Consider the following 22,226-nt stretch of genomic DNA (forward strand, 5'->3'; position numbering starts at 1 on the left):
CACAACCTTTCATTTGGAAGACAAGGCAATTTGTTAGCACAATTCTGCTCTACAAGTTTAATAGCTCTACCGAACACCAGTCATTACAGAATTCACAGTATTGTGAACTCAAAAGAACTAATTTTATGGAAAATCTTTATAGTCTATGATATCGCCTTCTAATTCAGTTCCTCAGTCAATCACAGCTCCACCTGGGCGTGACTTCGTAAGCTGCCTTCGAATGTATGAATTAACTGGTTGATCTCAAGCCCTCAAAACAAAGTATAAGAAAATTCTCAACTCTGATATTATTTTATTGAGGTATTTGTGGCACATTCTTGCTATTGTAAACATTTACATCACTCTTGAAGTAATGGTCCAGCAGTACTTTAAAACACAATAATTAACTGTGAGGCACAACTGCTGAAGAAAGTGCGCTGGATAACTAAGTTTTCCACATAAGTGAGGGTTATTCCTTTGAAAATAAAAGCTTTTAAAAAGTTAACTAGTAAAAATGGAGGTATCTCTAATATTAAGCAACTCTCCATGTTATTAAAAGTTTATGACATGTGGTCATAATGATGAGTGTTAAGTACTGAACTGGCCCAGGATCCCATATTATATAACCCACGTACTTTTCATAGTTCTTTATCCTCTCTCCAGTCTAAATTGCTGCTGTATGTGAATATTTGCTGTTTCTAATTTTATGCCCTATTTTGCAAACAATTCTAGGTCAAGATGATAGAAGAGAGGTACTCAACTCTACAGGTTAAAATGCATGAGTTTTGGGATGAGTATTTTCTTTGTTCCCCAGAGGTAGTTTATATTTACTTCCAAGTTCATCATTAAGAAATATCTGTAGAAATTTCTAAAAAAGTCTTTACTATATTGAGAGAGTACCTGTCCACATATGAGAAATAGTGCATTTTATAGAGTTCACATAAACAGGATGGAATTATTGATAAGAACATCAAACTGTGGTAAAAAAAAAGATACAACAAAAACTTGAACTTTCCAGGCATAGTATTCATAGATAATAGTTTAAAGCCATCTTCTTCCATGTACAACATTCACTCACTCATCCTTTATCATTCTGTTTTCATATTGCTACAACTGTTTCTGAGAGAAAGATTTTCCTAGATAATAATGATAGCAGGACTAAATTCATACCGGTAAGAAAAGATGGTTCTGGAGAGATTGAGCACAGCTAGATGTTGAAGGCATCCACGGAGAAGAGCGCCACAGACCTAGAAAGAAATAAGGCACTCTTATTTTCACATATTTCTAGGTCTAAGAGAATATTTTATTTGGGAGAAAGCCTTTGAATCCCATCTAAATGGCTGTTCTGAGACCCCCCAGAGCAATATAAAAACATTACCACGTCCAGGGAACATTCTGTGTTGGATAAATCCAGATGAGCAATGGCATTTGGCTGGGCCAAAAAACTGTACATGTACTTAAGATAAAAATAAAAACAAATATGTTAGGCTAAAGAAATACATACACACAGTGCAAGTTAATATTTCAAAATAAAGTTGCCTAAATCCTTCCAGAATCATTCTCTACTCTTACCAAGAGGATTAGCAGAATTTTATGTCATTACCTTTCTTGAGCAGAAAAGATCCAAAGAATATTTAAAAGAAAATCATGTTTACATTAAAAAAAAAAAGGCCAAATGAAATCATGGCTGCCAAAATGTCTTTCTGTTACACATGACTTAGTTTTCCTGATAAGCTCCGTTTTTATAATTTTGGAACAGTGCTAATTAATTTTAACCGCTGAGATTGAAATACCACCTCAATGGCAGTCACCCTATCAAAATGCTAATCACTTTTGAAAGTGTTCAAGGCGCCACTAATTGGAATTTGAACCATAGGATGGTCTCAGGCTATTTATATACTCTCTCCTGTCCAACACAGTGATTTTTCTATCCTTAGTTACTTCCAAAATCTAACAAGAAAAGGCCTGTCAGTACTATTAGTTAGGTTTTGGTTGTTTTAATCTCACATATAGCTAAAACACTTCAGGTTTCAAGGAGGCACAATACCTAAATTCTCCCCTTATCTTTGTGCTAGGTCATCAAAACAGTAAAATCAACAGCTCTTTGTTATTTTCTAATTGCTCTGTCTGAGTAGCAACTGCCAGAGTCCACCAGTACCACACTGAGTACAAGCTCCTGCCACCAAATAAATAGATAAATTCTCCTTTGCTTCACTGCATGCCACCAGATATTTGCAGAAACAAACACGCTTACACTGAGATGTCCTGTAAGTGTAGCGGCTTAGCTGTATGATGTTGGAGAAAAATCCTCTCTACCAAGGAATTCAGAAGAGCAAAAGATTAGCCTGGAAATACTTTAGAATAACCAGACACACGGAATAGTGTCTTATGAAAAGTTCTGACTCAGAAAATATAATTTTGCTCTCATTTACATAAAGATCTCTGCATCTGTCTTTGCCTGGCACTGTGGCTTTACACCAGGCCACCAGGTCTCATCACCCTCAAGACCATACTTGGCGGACACTTCTGGGAATAGGCAGACCCTTCGAGGATGCTCTTTCTGAAGGCTCAGGGCCAGGTGAGCCCCTGGTGCACGGCAGCCTGTCTGGGGCCGGAGCCCACCCTCCCCAGAGGAAGTTGGAACAAGGCTCACTCCTGGCCCGTATTTTAGCAGTCTTATTATTTCATCTCTATGCTCCTCTTTCATCCCTCTCTCGGTTCCTCTAGTTTGTCACTGTAATGTTTGGGTGGTTTCATACTGGACTTCTTTCATCTTGGGAGGGAGCAGATTTATGAGTCATCAGTGAAGGTGACAACTACAATTGGACAATGCATTAAAGTCATGGCAAAACAGGAAACAAATATTATTTAAATGATTTCAAGTGGAAGGGAGAAGGAAAAACTACAGAAAGGACTGTGGCAACATTTCCTGCCTTACAGGGCAAGTAAAACATTAGAGAAATGAAAATAAATTTCACAGTGTTTTTCACCCCCATAAAAGAATGGAATGCAAATCAAAGTCCTTCGATGCTGCCTACTTGCTATAGGCCCTGCTGATAAGAGAGTATTTCTTCAAAATCTTATCTGATGACCAGAAGGGACCCCTCACCACACCTGGCGATGAGGTCAGACCTAACCCACTGTATCAATAAGATCTACCAAACACTTGTATTACCAATTCAGCTGCATAAAAACTCTCATTATCATTGGGGGGAAGCTTTTTCCTTTATACTCAAACTTTAAAGAACGGCCCCTACTTTACTGCTGACCCTCCCCTTTCCCTACTACACTCATGGAATACAGGACTGAAGTTTATTTCAATATCCCTTTTTGACTGCAAACTAAGAACAAAACAAAACAAAACAAAAAAACCCACCTGTCTTCCCAACAATATTACTTAATGACGAAATAATTTAGTCTACGTTTCCAATCTTTCTTATCAGGCAATTTTAACAGGTGCAATAATGTTTCTAAACGAAGAAAAAAATTCCTTTGGGAAAAGTATTTCCAAAAAGAACTTAAATTTCAGTAATATTAAGTGAGAAGAAAAGTTATGTGACAGACTACATGAAGGCTCTGGATTTTCTCTTTAAAATACTTTATAAGTTCATAACAAAATGATTTTAAGGTGTCATGATAAAGAGAGATGGAGGGAAATGTGCTAGAAATCCATTTTTAGAAATTATTCTAGCCTTCTTAAATACAACTGCATTGAAGATAGCAGGAAGGAGAGAAAAACCTACCGAGAGGTCATCCCCACGAAGGCCACTCCCTGAGAGGTCGAGGTGGATAAGGGTGGTGGCGGTCAACGGATTGGCACTGAGAGACTGAGAAAGGCTATTCACTCCTGAAACGGCAAGAAAATCCAGTTCAATTTCCACTCCAGGAAACAAAATGAAGTTTGTGAGTTAGTATGTGTGGCCCAGCAGCCCCATCGAAGTGCAGGACTGTGGTTAACAGTAAGCACATCCCCAAAAGGTAGCTCAGTAGGACTGCCATTTTTGATATCCCCTCAGGAAAAACAGGTTAGTCACAGACAAAACCAAGTCACTGAATAGGAGAAAGTAATGGAATCAGCTTCATTTTGCTCCACTTCTTCTGATGTGGATGGAAAGGATTTTACTTTGAAGTCTTAGAATGATGCAAGCAATCCTTCTCTTAATCCTGCCAGGAGATTCTCAACAGTGTACAATATTTAAATGATGCAGGTGCAAAGTCAGGTACTTTGAGCTACTTAAAGTACTTGGAGTTAATACAGGAATGCACCGCCCTAATGAATGTAGTGTGCTCAGGGAAAAATTTAGACTGAAATGGATTTTACAGAGAAAAAATGATCTGTACACAAAGTAAAAGCAATCCAAAGGAAAAACTGATAATTAACACTCTACATGCTATTTACATAACATAACTGGCACAAGTTAGAATCAACTGAACAAAACTGGTAATACCACCTCAGAAAACAAGAATACGAGGAGGGCAAGATGGTTCTGTGAAGAAAGCCACGTTCTGTTGCATGTGGGTAACAGGCCTGAGAGTCAGGGCCGGGTGCTGGGTGGATGTTTAATTGGCCACTTCTTGTAATGGGGGAGTACAGGCTCTAGGAGGTATGTCACTACCAAATGGGGGCCCAGAAGAGTCTGGTCACTTACTGGGTTCAAAGAGGTCCTAGACAGTGTCCCAGTGATTACTGTTAAGATAATAGGGATTTGGGATATTGCAAAGCTCTTCATGTTTTTACTAAAACTACGTAGTTCTAAATTGTGTATTCTAGAAATATGGCTATTTCTAAATTGAGTATACTTTCGTAAATTATTATTTTTAATTTTTCAGTATAATTTTGAATATTTCAGCTTGTTTCAACAACTCTAATGTGAAACAGGAAAGAGGGTTTGGGTATACACTTGGACGGTCTCTACTGGGATAAGGGGCCAGGGTCAGGTCTGCCAGCAGAAGCCAGTGAGGCACTCCAAGAAAAATGCTGAAGGGGAGTGATAAAGAACTGACTCCAGTGTCTGACAAAGTCTCCTAAGCCATTTCTCAAGGGTTAGTCCACATTTGGGCATGTGTGGAGAAAATACGGGGTAGCATGAAACTTTATTTAACTGCAAGGAAAATTTCTTCGCTATCAACTCGACACTTATTAAGTGCTCACAAAATGTTTATGAAAGGCTGGAGATTGGGAAATATACATAACTAAGCCCCATTCTTTGCCCTCAATAAGTTCAAAGACAATCAGCAAAGAAACCAAATAAACTCTGGGATGAAAACTCAGTGCTACACAAGGTTATTTATTTATTGCAATAGATCTTTATTTAATGCCTACTGTGTACCGTGCATGGGCTTCTGAGACCCAGGGGCCACTATCCCATCCTCTAAAAGCCAGTACAGTGGGAAACACAGACAACTGAACCATCGGAGTCCAGTGAGCTCAGTACTATCAAAGATGTAAGAAACAAGAGCTTGGCAGGGAAAGAGGTGATGGTTTGATTAATTATAGTAGATAAAAGGAATCTGCGATGGCCTATAGAAAAGGTTAATTTCTGGAAGTAGCAACTATGATTGTTTAAATGGCTAAATACCCCCCGAAATAAATAAATAATAAAAAAATAAATGGCCAACTTTCTCCAGTTTGTCCTATTACTAGTATTAATGTATTTTATAATGGAATAATTGAGTCCAAAACATGGAAAATACCAGACTCATCAAGAAAATTATTTGTAAAACCATTCTTTAGTGAGGTATAACAAACTTCAATAAATAAATTCTAAAATTAGGTCAAATTAGTCTCTACGGCAAAACGCTCCTTGACAAGTGCCAGCGCTTGGCAGTTGGCCAACATCTGAATAGAATCGGGGAGAATCATGTTATCGGCTCAGCTTCATGCTATTGACAAAGAATGAAAGGCTTCCTCCCCCGCCTGTGAGCCCACACCCACGTGAGGCCTGTGTTAACAAGCACATTAGCAGCAGGAAACTACGACAATACAGGATGGAAAAAATCAAGGCTCTTACAACCCGAACTCAACACAGATTTACATGCCATCCTGGATTCTTGGCAGTCTAGCGATTCTGACCATTCTTCCCATTTATTATTGGAGTGTTTACAGCTGGAAAAGGGTGGTACCAGATGGCCATGCATTGACATAATCTGGCAGCCAGCAGGACATTTACTAGAAATCCAGAAAACTAACATTTCGCTAACATCTGAGGAAGAGAAAGGGTATTAGAGACAGTGTGGGTATCATGGAGATATTTTAAAAGTCTTTCTTGAATTATGGAGCTATACACAGAAATGTTTTCAGAGAACTAAAATATAAATGCTAATAAAATTCAACAAAACCTTAAAACCACAATGTAATCTGAGTTATTTGAATCTGCAAACTCTTCAGAGCCTATGTGACAGTCTGCAAGAATAATGAAAGCTTTAAGAAATCAGTTTTTTAAATATAAAAACAGTATTTCAAAATATACACTTTAGGAAGGGTGACTTAAAATTAGGACACATATTATAAAACAATATTAATTCTCACACCACTCGTTTTAAAGTACATATATGTTACTACAGGGAAGAGATAAACGTGGTGACCTTTATTTGTGAAGGAAGCGGGAAATGTGGGGCTATCCTCACGAGGAAGCTGAGGACCAGCCTCCCTAGCACCGCACTTGGACGGACAGGGACTTCAGCGAGTGGTGCCTCAGAACCAAAAAACATGCCTTCAGGAGGATAAATGATCACCACATCCCTCTATTTGTTTTGTAGTAATGAACAAATAAATTAAAATAAATAAATATAATCATTTTTAAATTGTTACTATTTTTAACATGTAGAAAATTCATATAAATTAAGAAAAATAATTAACACTATAATAGACAACAAAAGATGAGAACTAGCAATTCTTCATACAAATGACTAAGGAACAAGGGGGGAAAATTACCTAAGCAATAACTGAAAAAATTAAAATTAAAATATGAGAACACTTTTGCTCATATGCTTGATGAACAATGAAAAAGGAGAATAATGTCCAGTGATGGTGGGAGTATAAGGAGATTTGTACAAAATACTTAGAGGACAACTTGACAATATGTATCAAAATAAGCTTTAAAAAATGTGCAAACATTTTGATCTGGCAATTCTACTTAACAGGAGTTCATCCTAAAGAAGAAATTAACAAATAACCAATAATTAGATATAGGAATCATGTTAGTATTACTTGCATCACTGAAGAATTAAAACCATCTAAATGTACAATAACAAACCATCTAAGTAAATGATGGAACATTTTCCATAGTCTGGAATATCATGTGATATATTTAAGAAATGACAACTTAATTCAATTTAAGATACTTCCATTAAACTCTCACAATGGTTCAGGCACTGTGTCAGGTGCTGGAGATATGGAGATGAGGGCCCCATTCTAGTAGGGAAGACACAATGTTTACAGTAATGTGAGATATGTTAGATATGTGATCCAGAGTGACACAAAGAAAAAAGTAACAGATTCCCTTGAGGCCTCAGGAATAGGAAAGACGTCTCAGAAGAGATGGTCACACAGAAGGTTTTATAAAATAAACTGAAGTTCTCCAAGAATATGAGATGTAAACGGTAACAGAACATATATATATTGGTCTCTGCCCTCCATTCCTGGCACAGGGCTCCTAAACCCTGTAAATTCCTAATAGATAAGAGTATCTCTTAGGAGCATCTTTTGTACTAATGAGGCCACTCTGGGTGGCTCCTGGGTGGGTGCTGATCACCAGAAAGACCAAGCCGTAATTAGGAGCTTGGAATTTTCAGCTCCACCCCCATTTTCCAGAGAGGGGAGAGGGGCTGGAAATGGAGTTAATTGATCAGGCCTCCGTGAGGAAGCCTCCTAAAATCTCAAAAGTATGGGGTTCAGAGAGCTTCAAGGTGAGTGGCACATCAACACTGGGAGGGTGATGCATCCCAACTCCACGGAGACAGAAGTTCCTGTACTCAGGACCTTCCCAGACCTCGTCCTACGTACCTCTTCATCTGGCTGTTCATCTGTATCCTTTGTCATGTTTTTCAATAAACCAGTAAACGTACACCAGTTTTTCCCTATGTTCTGTGAGCCACTCCAGCAAATTAATCAAACCCAAGGCTGGGGTCTTTGGAACTTCTGATAACCTGGGCTTGAACTGACGTCTGCAGAAGGGGATGAGGACAGCAGTCTGGTGGGACTGAGCCCTTAACTTATGGTAGACAACATCAGAATTGAGGTGACTGGTGTCGGAGAATCGCTTGGTGTGGGGAAAAACCTCCAAACATCTGGTGACCAGAAGTTTCAGAAGTGAAGTGTTTCGTGTGGGTAGGAAAGGAGACATACAGGAAAGAGTAACCAGGAGGAGGGGAAGGACTATAAGTTGTCTCTACACAGGATGAAAGAAAACTTTTCAAAGAGAATAAAAGCATGTACAAAGGCATGCTGTATGCAGTGATAGTTCAAATGTTACTGTGGGGTGCTGATGTGGCAAAATATTAGAACTGACACGTTCGATGAGCAACTGGAAAAGTGAGAGGCGGGTGATTGGAGTCAGGGGCGAACGGGGTGGGAGGGGACAATTCCCAGAGCAGGAAGTAGAAGAGGCGACTGGACAGTGAGGCCCAGCAGTTTTCTGTAGAGCAGACGGTCCAGCTAACAGTTGGGTGGGGGACAGGGGGATTTACCTGCAGAAGCAGGGAGGCTATCGCTTCTCCTATGATGAACCAAGAGAAATACAACCCATTGCCTCTAGGAATGTGAGGCAGGAGGCAGGAGGCAGCCAGGCCAGGGGGGCATTCCATGTTTCAAAGTTAAAGAAGTTAACGACTTCACATGTACTTCAAAACTATTCTCAACTTTGAAAGCACTTCGCTTTACACAACCAGAATTCCAATCACATAATTTCTTTATCTTAAAACTACCAGAGTATATATAACTGCATAATAATTCTAACTATTTAAGGTAGCATGGCACAACAGAAATATTATAGACATAAAGTTAAGTAAATAAGATATACTGTACCTTTGGGTGACAATGAGGTTTTAGATAAATTTAAATGCTTCAATCCCTTTGGGAGTTTGGCAAATTGAATACTTAAAGAGGATATACCTGAGGAAAAAAAGTATTAAAATTTTCAAGTTCTCAGAATTTCATTTGTTTTACAAGACCTGAATATTAATTTAAATTTAATTCTAATATAAGGGATCATTTTTGCCTTTCTAATGTCAGACCTTGTTTTCCAATCATCTACCATCATGCCTCCCTTTCTTTCTGTCCTAGGAGAAAAGGTTGTTTAATTAAGCATAATAATATCAAAATTTTACCATTAGACATGTTTGCCTTTGTACCAAGTACACCTTTTCCTCATAGTCCTGTTTCAAATGCAAATACTCTTGGAAAGAATGATATAACTCCCCTCTTTTCTTTTTAACTTGTGTCTTAATGAGCTGATTGCCCTTCTGGGTGAGCAAATGTGTGCTATTTAAAGGTTGTCAAGAAAATGAGTATTGTCTACGGCCATGCCACCCTGAACAAGCCCGATCCCATCTGATCCCCGGCCTGATCTCAGAAAACTGCCGGGCCAATTGGTTGTTACTTGATGGGAGACCACACCTATAGTGGGTAGTAGGCATAAAATTTCACATGTTTAAATCTACTAAAGTCCTTAGAATTGCAGAGGTCAACCAAGGCGGCCACCTAAAAAAAAAAAAAGGAAAGAAAAAAAATTCAAAAAAGAAAATGAGTATAATATTAACTATCAGATAACAGCTTCACTTTTAGCAGATAGATTCCAATACTTAATTGCCTTACAGCTAATAACCTCAGACAAAGCATCAGAGCATGTTTCAACTTCTTAAAGGTAGGTTTTGTAACTTATAATAACTTCTGAAAATTTTACAAAATATTGAACATTGGACAGTCTCCAAATTTAATGGCCAGATTAGGAGACTGTAAACAAACACAAGCTCACTCATCTAAAGACTGCAATGAATATAGACTGTTTCCTAGGAGGAAAGAAATAATACTGGAATGTTTGCCCTTCCTACAGGTCCTTCAACCACTTCATGTTGCACACAAGTCATCACCTCCTAGGGGCAGTATTAACCATGTTCCCTTAGCGATTCTCAGACTCCAGGCACCATTAAATACTAGGGCAGTGCTGCGTGCCGCCCTATTATTTAACCCCAAGTTTTCTACAAGTTTTATCAGAGTTTGTCACAAAAACAACCTAAAAGTCATGCACCTTGACTAAGCCTCTGGACAGGTTTTCCCTGAGGATGGTGGGTGTCCTGGGAGCCCATGCCTATCTCTCCATAGTGTTTCATTGTCAAATGTGTTTGACAATCGCTGGAACAAATAACGTTAAACAGGTTTTTTATCTGAATATTTCCAGCAATTAGAATATGCTAATCTATAATGTTAACTGCAAAGAGTGGATGGGCCTGATATTTAGTTGATACATTCTTGCAAAAGAATGAATAACAAATTAATGGGGGGAGAGATAAAAGATGGGAGTAACTTTCCAACTTGATTAATCCAAAAGGTAAAAAACGTACTACAAATAGTCCCAATCATCCTCTATTCAAGAAAATTAACCCATTGTTAAAAACCTCTCTATAAAGGAAAGCAAAAGAAGCCCAATGTGAAAGAGTATATACTATATAATTCTATATTTATGAAGTTCAAGAATAAACCAAACTAATCTATCCTAACAGAAGTCAGTGACTAGTTATCTTTTCTGGGAGTGGAGAGCAGGAGTGGTAACCATTGGGGCAAAACACAAGAGAAGCTGTGGAGAACTAGAAATATTCTATTTATTGATCTTGGTAGTGGTTGTAGGAAAGCATTTAATTTGTAAACATTTATTAAGATGTCAACTTGGGGCTTGATTTTTTTTAATGTATATTATACTTCAAAGAAAAAATTACTTGAAAAAGTCAGGTATGGAAAATAACAGAATAAAATCTAGATGGCTTTAGATTTGAGTTTTTAGATACAACATCAAAGGCAAAATCCATAAAAGAAATAACTGATAAGCCGGACTTCCCTAAAAATTAAAATTTTTAATTTTATGAAAGACAATGTCAAGAGAATGAGAAGACAAACTACAGAATGTAAGGAAATATTTGCAAAAGACGTGTCTGATAAAATATATCAAAGAACTCTTAAAACTCAACAATAAGAAAATAAACCACCTGATTAAAAAACGAGCCCAAGATCTTATCAGACACCTGAGCAAAGAAAATATACAAATAAGCATATGAAAAGATGCTCCACATCATATGTCTTCAGGGAAATGCAAATTAAAACAACGAGATACCACAACACACCAATTGGAACAGCGAAAATCTAGAACACTGACAGCACCAAATGCTGACGAGGATTTGGAGCAACAGAAACTTTCACTTATTGCTGGTGGGAATGCAAAATGGTTTAGTCAATTTGGAAGACAGTTTGGCAGCTTTTTATACAACTAAACATACTCTTAACTATGATGCAACAATCATGCTCCTTGGTACTTTCCCTGAAACTATAGACACTGTGCAAAAGGCAAAACTACAGAGACAGTAGAAAGATCAATGGTTGGGGATGGGGGAGATGAATAGGTAGAACACGAAGGACTTTTAGGGCAATGAAAATACTCTGTATGACACTATAATGGTGGATATATGCCTTTACAAATTTGTACAAACACACTGACTGTACAACACTAAGAATGAACCTTAATGTAAACCATGGACTTTGAGTGACGATGTGTTGATGTAGGTTCAACTGTTAATGAAGGCACCACTCTGATGGGGATGTTGATAAACAGGGAGGCTGTGCATGTGGAGGCAGAAAGTACATGTGAAATCTCTATACAATCCTTGCAATTTTGCTATGACCCCAAAACTGCTCTAAAAATATATAATCCTTTAAAAAAAATTAGGTATGAAAGAGGAAAGAATACCAGATTCTCACTTTTAAGTTTTGATAACAGTTACCTGCCTACTCATGACCAATTCTTTTATATATTTTTATACTCAACAATGTTAAAAAAACAAAATCCCCAAAGCCCTATTCCATGTCTTCGATCATTGTGAAAATATTATATTAGATCAAAGTTAAAACCTACCACTAAACTTCAAATAAACTTGTTTTGCTTTGTTCTTTGAGAAAATGACCACTTTAAAACTTTTGTGTCAGTCACACCTATAACGCCTCATAAAACTATAAATGCCTATGACCAAATGCAAGGCCAGAACAGAACAATTATTTTACACTACTGGTGACACCCACCCATTCACTTATTCTTTAAGCATAAACTATCTTTTAAAAAAGGAGGAAGGTAGACAGGAATAAAGACTCCAGAAATACTTTTCTCTGGAAATTGAATTATCACACTGCAAATAATGAAAGTAATAACTAGTGAGGCTCTTAAATAAAAGGGGAATGAAGTCATGTTTGATAATTTATTTAAAAAGAAAAAAGCAGGACCAGATAAATAAGATTAAAGGTAAACAGGACTAAAAGCAGATATAAGATAGTCTGGTTCAAGTAGTTTTTATCAAATTCTAGACTAAGTTAATAGCTTCTTTTTTGACAAACGTTTTAATTTCCTAGGTACTCACTAGTCACAAATACACTTCTTCTTTAAAGAAACACCTGTGCTAAGTGCTAATGGAATGAAAGGCATAACTGGGCCCAGCACTGTTCGTTTTTTTAAATGAAAAATAAACTGATCTATGAAAAAAGGAAACATTATTACACAAAGGCCACTCATTTTAGCAAACTTCAGAAACAAGGTTCTGGCAACACGAATAAATCAAGAGTGGTTGGCAGCCAAAATCTCAGGAAAAACAAGCAAATTAACCTGCCCTGTACTTTCTGGAGCTGCTTACTCAATAGAGCCATATAAGAAACCAATACTGGAGAAAACAGTTCCCTATGAAGAAAGGATAGAAGATACTTTTCAGCTTTTGGACAAAACTGTTCAATTCTGTCCCCCAAATAAAGCAAAATATGGTCTTAAGCTGTGAATTAAAAGTAAATTTAAGCTAAAAGCTTTTGTTTGGAGACTTTACTGGTTGAATTACCCTATGATTTATTTTTTTTAGTATATGTCAAATTTGCAAGAAAACAATGTTCTAGTTTTTACTTCTCCTTTGAAAACAAAACTATTATAGCTCCTGCTTTGAAATATTTATGCCTAATAAAAAAGTAATTATAAAATGTTTAGTATTATAACGTGCCATCTGATATTATCAACTTACAAACACAGGAAATTAAATTTGACATTGCAGATTTCACCCATTAATCATACATGAATTTAAAAATCTATAATACCATATAAAATTCTAATAGTGGATATTCTGGAATCAGAATCAGAATGATTCACAAAGTAGAAAAAAAGTTTAAGGAGGTCCTGGCTAATTGAAAGCATCAATATTAATAATTTAACAAAATTCTGCCTGTGGAGTTCTAGCAACATGATACAGGAAACAAAAGGCTTCCTTCTTGACTGTTAGAAAGCATATAGATTTGAACACTGTAGATGTCAGAATATAGATGAGTTATTTAGATATCTACCGATACCTATGGCTTCCATGGAGTGTTCAGAAATACTACAAAAAGCGAACAGACAAATAAAATACAATGAAATATTCTTATTTCAAAAATAAGGCTGAGAGAAAGAGATTCAAGAACTAGTAATACAGGAATAAAAGATTAGTGGAAAAAATAAAGTCAGTACACCTAACTTTTAAGTGTCCTAAAATCCAAATCTGTGCAGTTTTTAAAATAATGTTTTACCTGTGTAACCATGAAAATATCAATTAAATATGGCTGACATCACAACTCCAAAGAAAATTACTTTCTAGGTTATAGCTATCATACAGAAATCTGGCATCTTTAAATATTAAAATGACTACTTAAGAAAATTTACTGACATGCTATGGACTAAGCCAGTGTTTTTCACATGGCGTGCACAAAATTCTTTCCTTTCACTTCCGAAGTTAAATCAGACAATCAATCACAATCACAGTCTAAGAGACTGACTGATTGATTACTCAAAAAATCCTGGGAGGAAACCTGACAAGTGGTATCAGGTACAACTCCACAAGACTTTGTCTAAATCACATAAATACACATTTCCTCACTCGTAAAGGGAAATGATAGTACTTGCACTATTTAGCTTCACAAAACTATTTTGGGAATCAAATGAAGTAGAAAAGCTAATACTTCTGGAGTTTACAGTAGCTGACATGTCATTCTTACCTGTTTATGTGCATTATCTCATTGAATTCTTAGAATACCCTAGGTGACAGATATAGATAAAGACTGAGGCACAGAGAAGTTAGGTAACTTGTCCAAAGAAACAGCTAGAAACAGGCGAAATTCAAAACAGAACACATTTAGTTTGACTCCAGATCCCACTAATATACACTAAGGGGTATAAAAGACATAAAGTACCAAAAAATGTTGGCAGCAATTCTAGAATTTATTTCACATCTTTTTTAGAAGATCAAATCAGAGCCACCGCCAGAAGGTCAGGAAAAAAAACACTTGGGTATTCCAGGTCAACATTTCCAAAGAAAAATCATTCTGAGATAGGATTTTAAATCATCTTCAAACAAAATAATGAAACTTAGAACAAAATGAGGGGAGGAAAAGGACAGACAGTCCCAACAAGGCTGAGATCATAAAAACTTGGGTAATTGGGAAGGATAACCAGGAAAAACAAAATACAACCTGCAGCACTTAGGGAAGTAAAGTATGTGAAATGAGCAGAGAGGAAAGCTATGTTCTCTGAAAATGCTCAACTTTGATCCAAGAAGTAATGTTACATCCACAAGATTAGTGACCAGGAGATGACCAAGAACCACAACACTGGGTTAGGCCAGGGAGCTCACACAGGACTAGTTAACAATGTTCAGCCACAGCAGTGACGTTGAGTCTCTTCTACCACGACCCACACAAAGGAACAGAGCTGACGTGGTGATGCAGGAACCTCACACAAAAATAAATACATTAGAAAACTAAAACCAAAGCTTTCCTGAAATATACACTCTGATATTTTCCGTTTTTTCCTTTACCAAAATAAGATTTTGAAGTTGTTCGAAAGACACTGAATAAGGAAGGAGACCTAAGACTCAATGGATGTAGACTCCAAATTCATATTCTGTCTCATCCCCACCAAAGGTCTCCGTCTTGCCGAAAAGTTGCTTTCTTTGGTAATTTCTTTTTTTAGCTTCTTGGAAAAGTGATCTTCTCCCATAAACCATCTTCGTTTTTTCTTTTCTTTTTTTTTTTTTTTTCCTAGAGTAGAACTTTATTTTCAGGAAAGACATGTTTTTTAGAGATGGGTATTTAAAAATAAAATCAAGGTAGATCTAATATGTTCAACAAATTATGTGTGTGTGCGGGCAAGAGGGTTCAGCCAGAGGTGAAGTGGAAAGGCTCTCTAGCATTCCCTTATCACCTCGCTGCAACCGGAAATCCACAGGTGGAAAGGCATCCAGGAACACAGTCCTGGATGAAGTCATTCTGTCTCTGCATCCTAAATACTACGCACTGGCCCACCTGTAAATCGGTGCAGCACGCAGCTCCTCCTCTGGACCACGACCTTGGAAGGAGGCTCAGTAAATCTCTGCAGTTTTAATGTTGACAGTAATGCCATAAATTACTAGAAAGTGGTTTTCATTTTTTTCCTGGTCATTTAATTCTGTCAGACGTAAGATGACTAAGCGAATGCCATCTTCTTGTCTGTCAAATTCGCTAAGAAGGTGATGAGTCAGTTTTTGTGATAACTGCCCATCGTCACTGAAGCTGTCCACGAAGTACACTTCCAGCCTTCCACATTGAGCGTGGTCAGAAAAAGATTTTACGGCATTCATGATCAAAGGGACCTCAGCTTCGGTGTCAATTCCATCACAATGTGTCAAGCAGGTAGCCCCATTACCTATGTGCCTCAAGACCACAATGTGACAAGTGGTGGCATCAGCAGAACCCAGAATGAAGATGGAGACATCCTTTAGGGAGGTCCCTGCAAGCTCCTTTTGCTGAACATACAGAGGCCCTGGGGTCCCATTTGTTAGACTAACATCTGAGAATTCTCTTTCCTCCGGAAGTGGGTGGGCTTGGACAAGCTCCTCAGCAGACTGCGGCAGCCACACTCACCGCCCCTTGACCAGCAGTGGCACTGTGGAGGCGGCCAGCCGCCTGGGGAAGGCCCAGGGATGTGGCGGCCTCTAATATTTTCTATTCTCTTCTACTTCCTGTGTTTTTAATGCTTGTCATGAATTATTAAATTGATCTCATGATCTGCTAATGGGTCTTGACCTACAATCAGAAAATGCACTCTGTTAGAAGGCCAAGAGCAAGCTGGGGACAGGCCTGGCCCTGCAGCCAGGATGAGAAGAGCTCATGTGTGTGCTGTCACTGCCATGTGTGGCTCTCTCAGAGAGAGAGCAGAGCCTGGGGCATCTGAAGCACTGCACATACACATTGCACCTCTGCTTCCAAATCATACCTAAACCTTCTTCACCACAAGCCCCTTAACGACAGAAGGCCACCTGTCCTTTCTACACAGTATGATGAGGAGACTGAACTATAAATATACGATTTAACTACGAATGCTTGCCTCCTGCTTTTTATTGTTTTCAAACCTAAAATACTGTCATTGAAAAGCTCAGAAACAAAAATTATGAACACTTTCCCCCAGATTTAAATTTCTATGAATATTTTATTCAGTTGGATTCCTTGTAGAATTTCCATCCAGTAGCTGAGAAGCTACCTGCAATCTTCAAGTATTTTGCCTAAATTTAAAAACAACAACAACAGCAACCTAGGAAGAATTGGTGTTCAGGAGCTCAGCCTAAGAGTGCAGACAGGTGGGAAACATGGTGCCAAGAGCACAGGAAATACAGCAAGAAATGAGTCTAGGGGGCAGAAACGAGGAAAGTTTAGCTTGAGAAAACATTTTCAGGAGTGTCACAAATTGAGTGTGTGTGAGCAGATGCCATACTGGAGAATAGGTGTGTACACACGAAGCTGAGGAAAACATCCTTGATATATGATTTTAACATCTGTGAATAAACTTCAGGTAGATGAAAAGACACACAAAATCAGGTCTCAGAGATAGGAAGATGGAGAAAAAAGGCAGGAAAATGTCATCATTGAACACATGTTCGGACTCCACACAACAAAGAAATCTCTATAAACTTCGCTATAATTTACAAGTGCAATTTAAAACAAAAAAACTACAGAAAATTAAAATTATATAAAATCCAACTCAATTTAAAGAAAATATTTATGGATTATACTACTGGTTGCAAAGTGGTACCTCACTGTGGTTTGAGTTTGCCTTTCCCTAATGACTAAGCGTGTTCTTCCTGGTCTGCTGCACCCTGGGTTCCACATCCATAGGACCTGCCTCCAATGTCTGCCTCCAAAGTCTTGCCTTTCAGTAGACAAGTAGGTGTGAGTTCATCTTAAAAACAAAACCTTCTGAAAGGTGATTTCCACTTTGTCCCATTCTCCCCTCTGTAACATCTGACGAATGGAGAGAACACCTGTTTTCTTTCCAGAACTGATGATGCCCAGGGAAGCCCCCACTCCAGGAATGCACATCCATGACCGCCAGCTGTGGCTGATTCTAGGAAGGCCTTCCATGGGGTCTGGTTTTCTAATACAGGCTCCACTTTCCTCTAGATTCACTACGATTCAGATGCTGGGAAGCTACTCTTGAAATGTCTGCTTGAACACCAGACGGGTGTCTCTTTCAAAGAATAATGACGTCCATATCAGAAACAAAAAGCAGAACTGAGTGTCTCTATCAGTATCTTCAGCTCTGTTTAATAATTAATCCTCATCAAATGCATAACATTACAAGATAAAAGGCCCTTATTCGACAATGCTGGAAAACATCTGCAACAGATAAAGAAAACAAAATATTCCCTATATGGATGAAGCTATTTTTCTTAAACCTGGTCCATCCACATTCTCTGAGAATTCAAATTCTTGAGCTTCACATTCTAAACCTACTGACTCTTCCCTCTACCCAAAATTTCCCTCTACTAAAACTTTCTTCTGCCTCATCCTGAATTCGAATCCTTCAACGTCTCCCTATTCTTACACTCAAATCTTGTGAAACATTAAAACACATCTGTGGTAGGCAGAATTGCACGATGGTCCCCAAGACTCCTGCACCCTGGTATACAGATCCTGTATAACTTCCTGTGTGTGGTGTGGACCACTGAGTATGATGGGATAGCACTTAACATGATTAGGTTACGAATCAATTGATATTTGAGTTCATCAAAAAGGAGGTTGTCCTGGGTGGGCCTGACCCAATCATGTGCTCTGTTTAAAAGAAAGTAAAGCATCACAGAGATATGCTCCTGCTGGCCTTGAGCATGATATAAACCTGTTGTGAGAGAATGGGCCACATGGTAAGAACCTCAGCTTAGCCTCTGAGCCTGCAGTGGTCCCTAATGGGCAGCTAGCAAGAAAATGGTGACCCTAGTCCTATAGTCCCAAAGAAATTAATTTTCCCAACAAAGAAGACCCCAAGTCACAGGTAAGATCGCAATCTGGCTAATAACTTGATTTTGGCCTTGTGAGACTGAGTAGAGAACCCAGCCAACCTCTACCCAGACTGCCAACCCAAGCAAACTGTAAGGTAATAAATGAGTCATTTTAAGCTACCAAGTTTGTGGCAATTTGTTACACAGCAATAGAGAACTAATACAATAGTTTAAAAATATTATCTTCCTTTCTGTTTGTATCACTTGAAAAGCCATTCATTGGATGATAGAATTTTAGCAAGAGTATTTTCATCAAGCCAATAAGAACTAAAGCAGCACTTATAACATAATTACAGCTAAGCTGATTCTATTCTTCAGTCATGGCAAAATTAAACTCCCTAATCCGTTTACAATTCTGGCATCAATGGTCTTGTAAACTCTACGGTACCTCGGTCCTCCAGTGGGTTGCCAGCAAGGTCAATCGTGTGGAGTCCTGAGCTTGGATTATGTGCTAGAGCACTGGCCAGTTTCTGTGCAAAATCTCTGGAAGTAAACAAAACAATATTAAATAACACAAGATGCAAAACTGTTTAAATAAAACACTTAAAGCTAGAACAGCTAGAGTGAAAGCTAAAAAAAAGCTTCTTTACAATATTAAATTATGCATCATATATTTGTTAACACCCCATCTAATTTTACACAGGTATATAACCTCATTTGAGAATCTAAAGTCACAGCTGAAATACGGTTCATTTTGATTAGCCAAAACTTCATTCAGAAGCCAAAAGAAAATATAGAATTATCCCATTAAAGACACATTTTCAGAACACTATTAATAGTACTAGGTGGCCCCTCCATAACTTAAAAAAAAAGTCCTGAATTGAACATGCTTTTCATGAAAAATGCAATCAGCTATTCGCTATATCTTAGTTCTCATTTCATGCAACACTCACGAATGCAAACCTGATTGCTCTAATTATTGAGTTTAAAGGCTACAATTGCTAGCACTATATTTTAACAAAAATCAAAATCACTATTTTAGGTATGTTTAACTTAAAATAATGCACTAAGTGCTATGATTGTGAAACTGCCAACCGTCACTTAGTAGCATTAAAGTTTTGTTCTAGCAGATTCAAACTCTATGCCCCACCTGAGACTTAAGTATAGACTACCGAACCACGAGATGAAGATGATGAAAGTGTGAATTTGGAAAGGGAGAGAAATGGTTAAAACAGATCAAAGCAAAGCAGTAAAATCATGAAACAGGTTATTACTACAACTGCCATCAATGATACTAACGAAAGCTAACACGTAGCATCTAGAATATGAAAGATACTGTTCTGAGCACTAATATTATCTCCATATTAAAGATAAAGAGACTAAGGCACAGAGAGTTGAAACAACTTGCTCAAGGCCATGAGGCATCTGGCTTAAGGGTCTATGCTCTCCACCACTACCGCCATGCACCATCGAAAACATCAAGTGACACAACAGTAAACGATGTTATAAAATCCGTGAGCTTTGGGATAATGATGGGGATTATAGGGATTTTCTTTTTAAGAAGGGAAAACATGATACTCTAAATGTGAATAGCCCAATTTTTTAAACTATGTATTAATTTTAGAGGAAATGGCAAAAAGTTTTAAAGCAACATATTCATATATTCAGGAAAATACTCACGTTCTAAGTCCAGCATTTTCCAACACCAATTCTTCCAATCGATTAGACCTACTCACCACTCTTAAAATCTGTTCACAGACATCAGTGGACTGCAACAGAAAACATTCTTTAGCCATTAAGTCTACAAATGAGCTCACTTCATTGTTATAAACCTATGCAGATATAAAGTTGCAATTAAACAAATCATTCATTCATGCATTCATTCAGTAAACCTTAACTGAGAATCTACTACCACTCGTCATCATGATAAAGGTCCTGAGGATACAATGACATAAAGGACAAAGTCTCTGCCTTCAAGAGTGTTCCGTCTAGCAGAGAAATCAGACTAGAAAATATACTTACAATAGAATAATAAAAAGGCCATTTGGATAACGCCATGGACACAGAGAGGTGCATCTCACTCAGTCTTGGGAAAACCAAAAGGAATTCTCAAAGACAGTGATGTGCAAAGTGGAGAATAAAGACTAAATGGTGATGATGAGGAGGAGGATTACTTTACTAAGGTCTGGTCTTGTGCCAGGCACTGAGCTAAGTCCTTGATGTGTATTTCATTACAAGCTGTTAATTATTATTCCCTTTGTATAGATAAAAAATTAAGGTTTAAAGATGTTACGTACTTTAAAGGGATGCTAAGACTTGATAAACATAAACTACTGTTTTGATGTTCCCCTTAGTGCTCTCTAAAAGACAGCAAAGTGGGAAACAGCATAATAAAAATAAAGAGCTTGATAAATAATGGCTTCGTGTTAATAAACAGTATGTTTTTAAAAATTACATACATAATTATAAAATTATCCTGTCGAAATACTTTAAATGCTTAGGATAGAGCATTAAATGAAAATGTATAATTAAAAAGAAGTGTTCAATAAAGATTACAAAAATTGAAATGGTTAATGTATGTAGTAAAAGTTTTGAGAAGACTAGGAAAAATGAAAAGATGTGCCTGGTGGTGGAACTGTGCATTTTTTCTTTTAAATTTGTACTTATTAATGTTTTTACATTTATTTATATCCTGCCTTATTCCAAAACTAATTTAAGATGGCTCCTGACCTTAAAACTATTTAAATATTAGAAAGTGATTTTAAAAATCTCATTACAACTTAGGGTCTATTTAAATCCTTTATGAATTTTTAAAAAGGGGGTGAGGGAATCATGTTCTGTGTGCCATGGCATACAACAGTCAAAGTGGTTTCTTTTCTTAAATACCACATAAAAATGTTACAGTTCTTTGATTCAGCAGATCATAAATACGCAACTGGATTAACCATTTTTAGAACGGTCTGAAATGCTGCGGAAGTTCTAAAGTATCCTTCAGAAAACCTGACTTAGGAGCACACCAAGTCCACAGCAGCTACGGCTCTTACAATTCTAATGTGCTATCTGGCTTCATTCAGTCTATCATGTGGATTGCACACTGTTCCGGGTTTCTAATGTGTCCCTCAGATTAATGAGGGAAGAGGAAAATTAATTCCAATTGACCTGTGCCTGCAATTTACATTATGCTGATGGTGGTGATTTTCAAAATGGTGACTCCTAATCAGAATAATTCTTTGTCTTACAATATACAACAAGGGGAACTGATCTTATTCTGTTGTCATGATAAAAAGTGATTATTCAAACTATGAATGTTTATCCAGGAGATATCCTAATTTCCAGAAACAATCATAGTATCATGACCTTTGTAGGGCGACCTCATAGAGCACCCACAAAAATAACTTACCACAGGAGGACTTTCACTTACTCACTGGGTGTAACCATGGCAATAACATTTATAAAACGGAGTATATGAAAAGTGTGTCCAACTTTTCTTTAAGATGCCAGTGGGGGAGAGGTATAACAAGTTATTCAGGATTACATTAGTGGCGCTACTTTTTGTTAAGTGCCAACTACATGAAAGGCACTGCTTTCTACACTGAAGAATATACAGTGATGAAAATTTTAAAGAGACACACACAAACCTAGATACCAAATAAAATGTGACCATTATAGCAGTGTCCCCAAATAGCAGTGTTTGCTGCATATTCAGCCCTACAGTCACAGATTTGCGGTTGGTGGGG

At 37.6% G+C, this 22,226-nt stretch overlaps 1 protein-coding gene and 1 pseudogene across 9 annotated transcripts in view; both read right to left on the minus strand.

The window, feature by feature from the left end:
* The window catches only part of CARMIL1 (capping protein regulator and myosin 1 linker 1), a 261,243-nt gene that overhangs the window by 107,593 nt on the left and 131,424 nt on the right, over positions 1-22,226 (minus strand). For 8 of the 9 annotated variants that reach the window (XM_039857092.1, XM_039857088.1, XM_039857091.1 and 5 more), the window contains 6 exons: positions 20,170-20,258; positions 18,938-19,032; positions 9,005-9,091; positions 3,723-3,826; positions 1,358-1,435; positions 1,150-1,226 (listed from right to left, as the gene is read on the minus strand). In XM_039857092.1, the coding sequence (XP_039713026.1) occupies positions 1,150-1,226; positions 1,358-1,435; positions 3,723-3,826; positions 9,005-9,091; positions 18,938-19,032; positions 20,170-20,258 (530 nt within the window). The remainder of the gene's footprint in view (positions 1-1,149; positions 1,227-1,357; positions 1,436-3,722; positions 3,827-9,004; positions 9,092-18,937; positions 19,033-20,169; positions 20,259-22,226) is intronic. The other variant, XM_039857089.1, reaches the window with a different exon arrangement.
* LOC120598330 (protein N-terminal asparagine amidohydrolase-like) overlaps positions 10,101-22,226 on the minus strand; it is a 26,855-nt pseudogene continuing 14,729 nt past the window's right edge.

Source organism: Pteropus medius, unplaced genomic scaffold (assembly GCF_902729225.1).
Source record: "Pteropus medius unplaced genomic scaffold, Ma_sr-lr_union100, whole genome shotgun sequence".
In the NCBI taxonomy this organism is placed as follows: Eukaryota; Metazoa; Chordata; class Mammalia; order Chiroptera; family Pteropodidae; genus Pteropus; species Pteropus medius.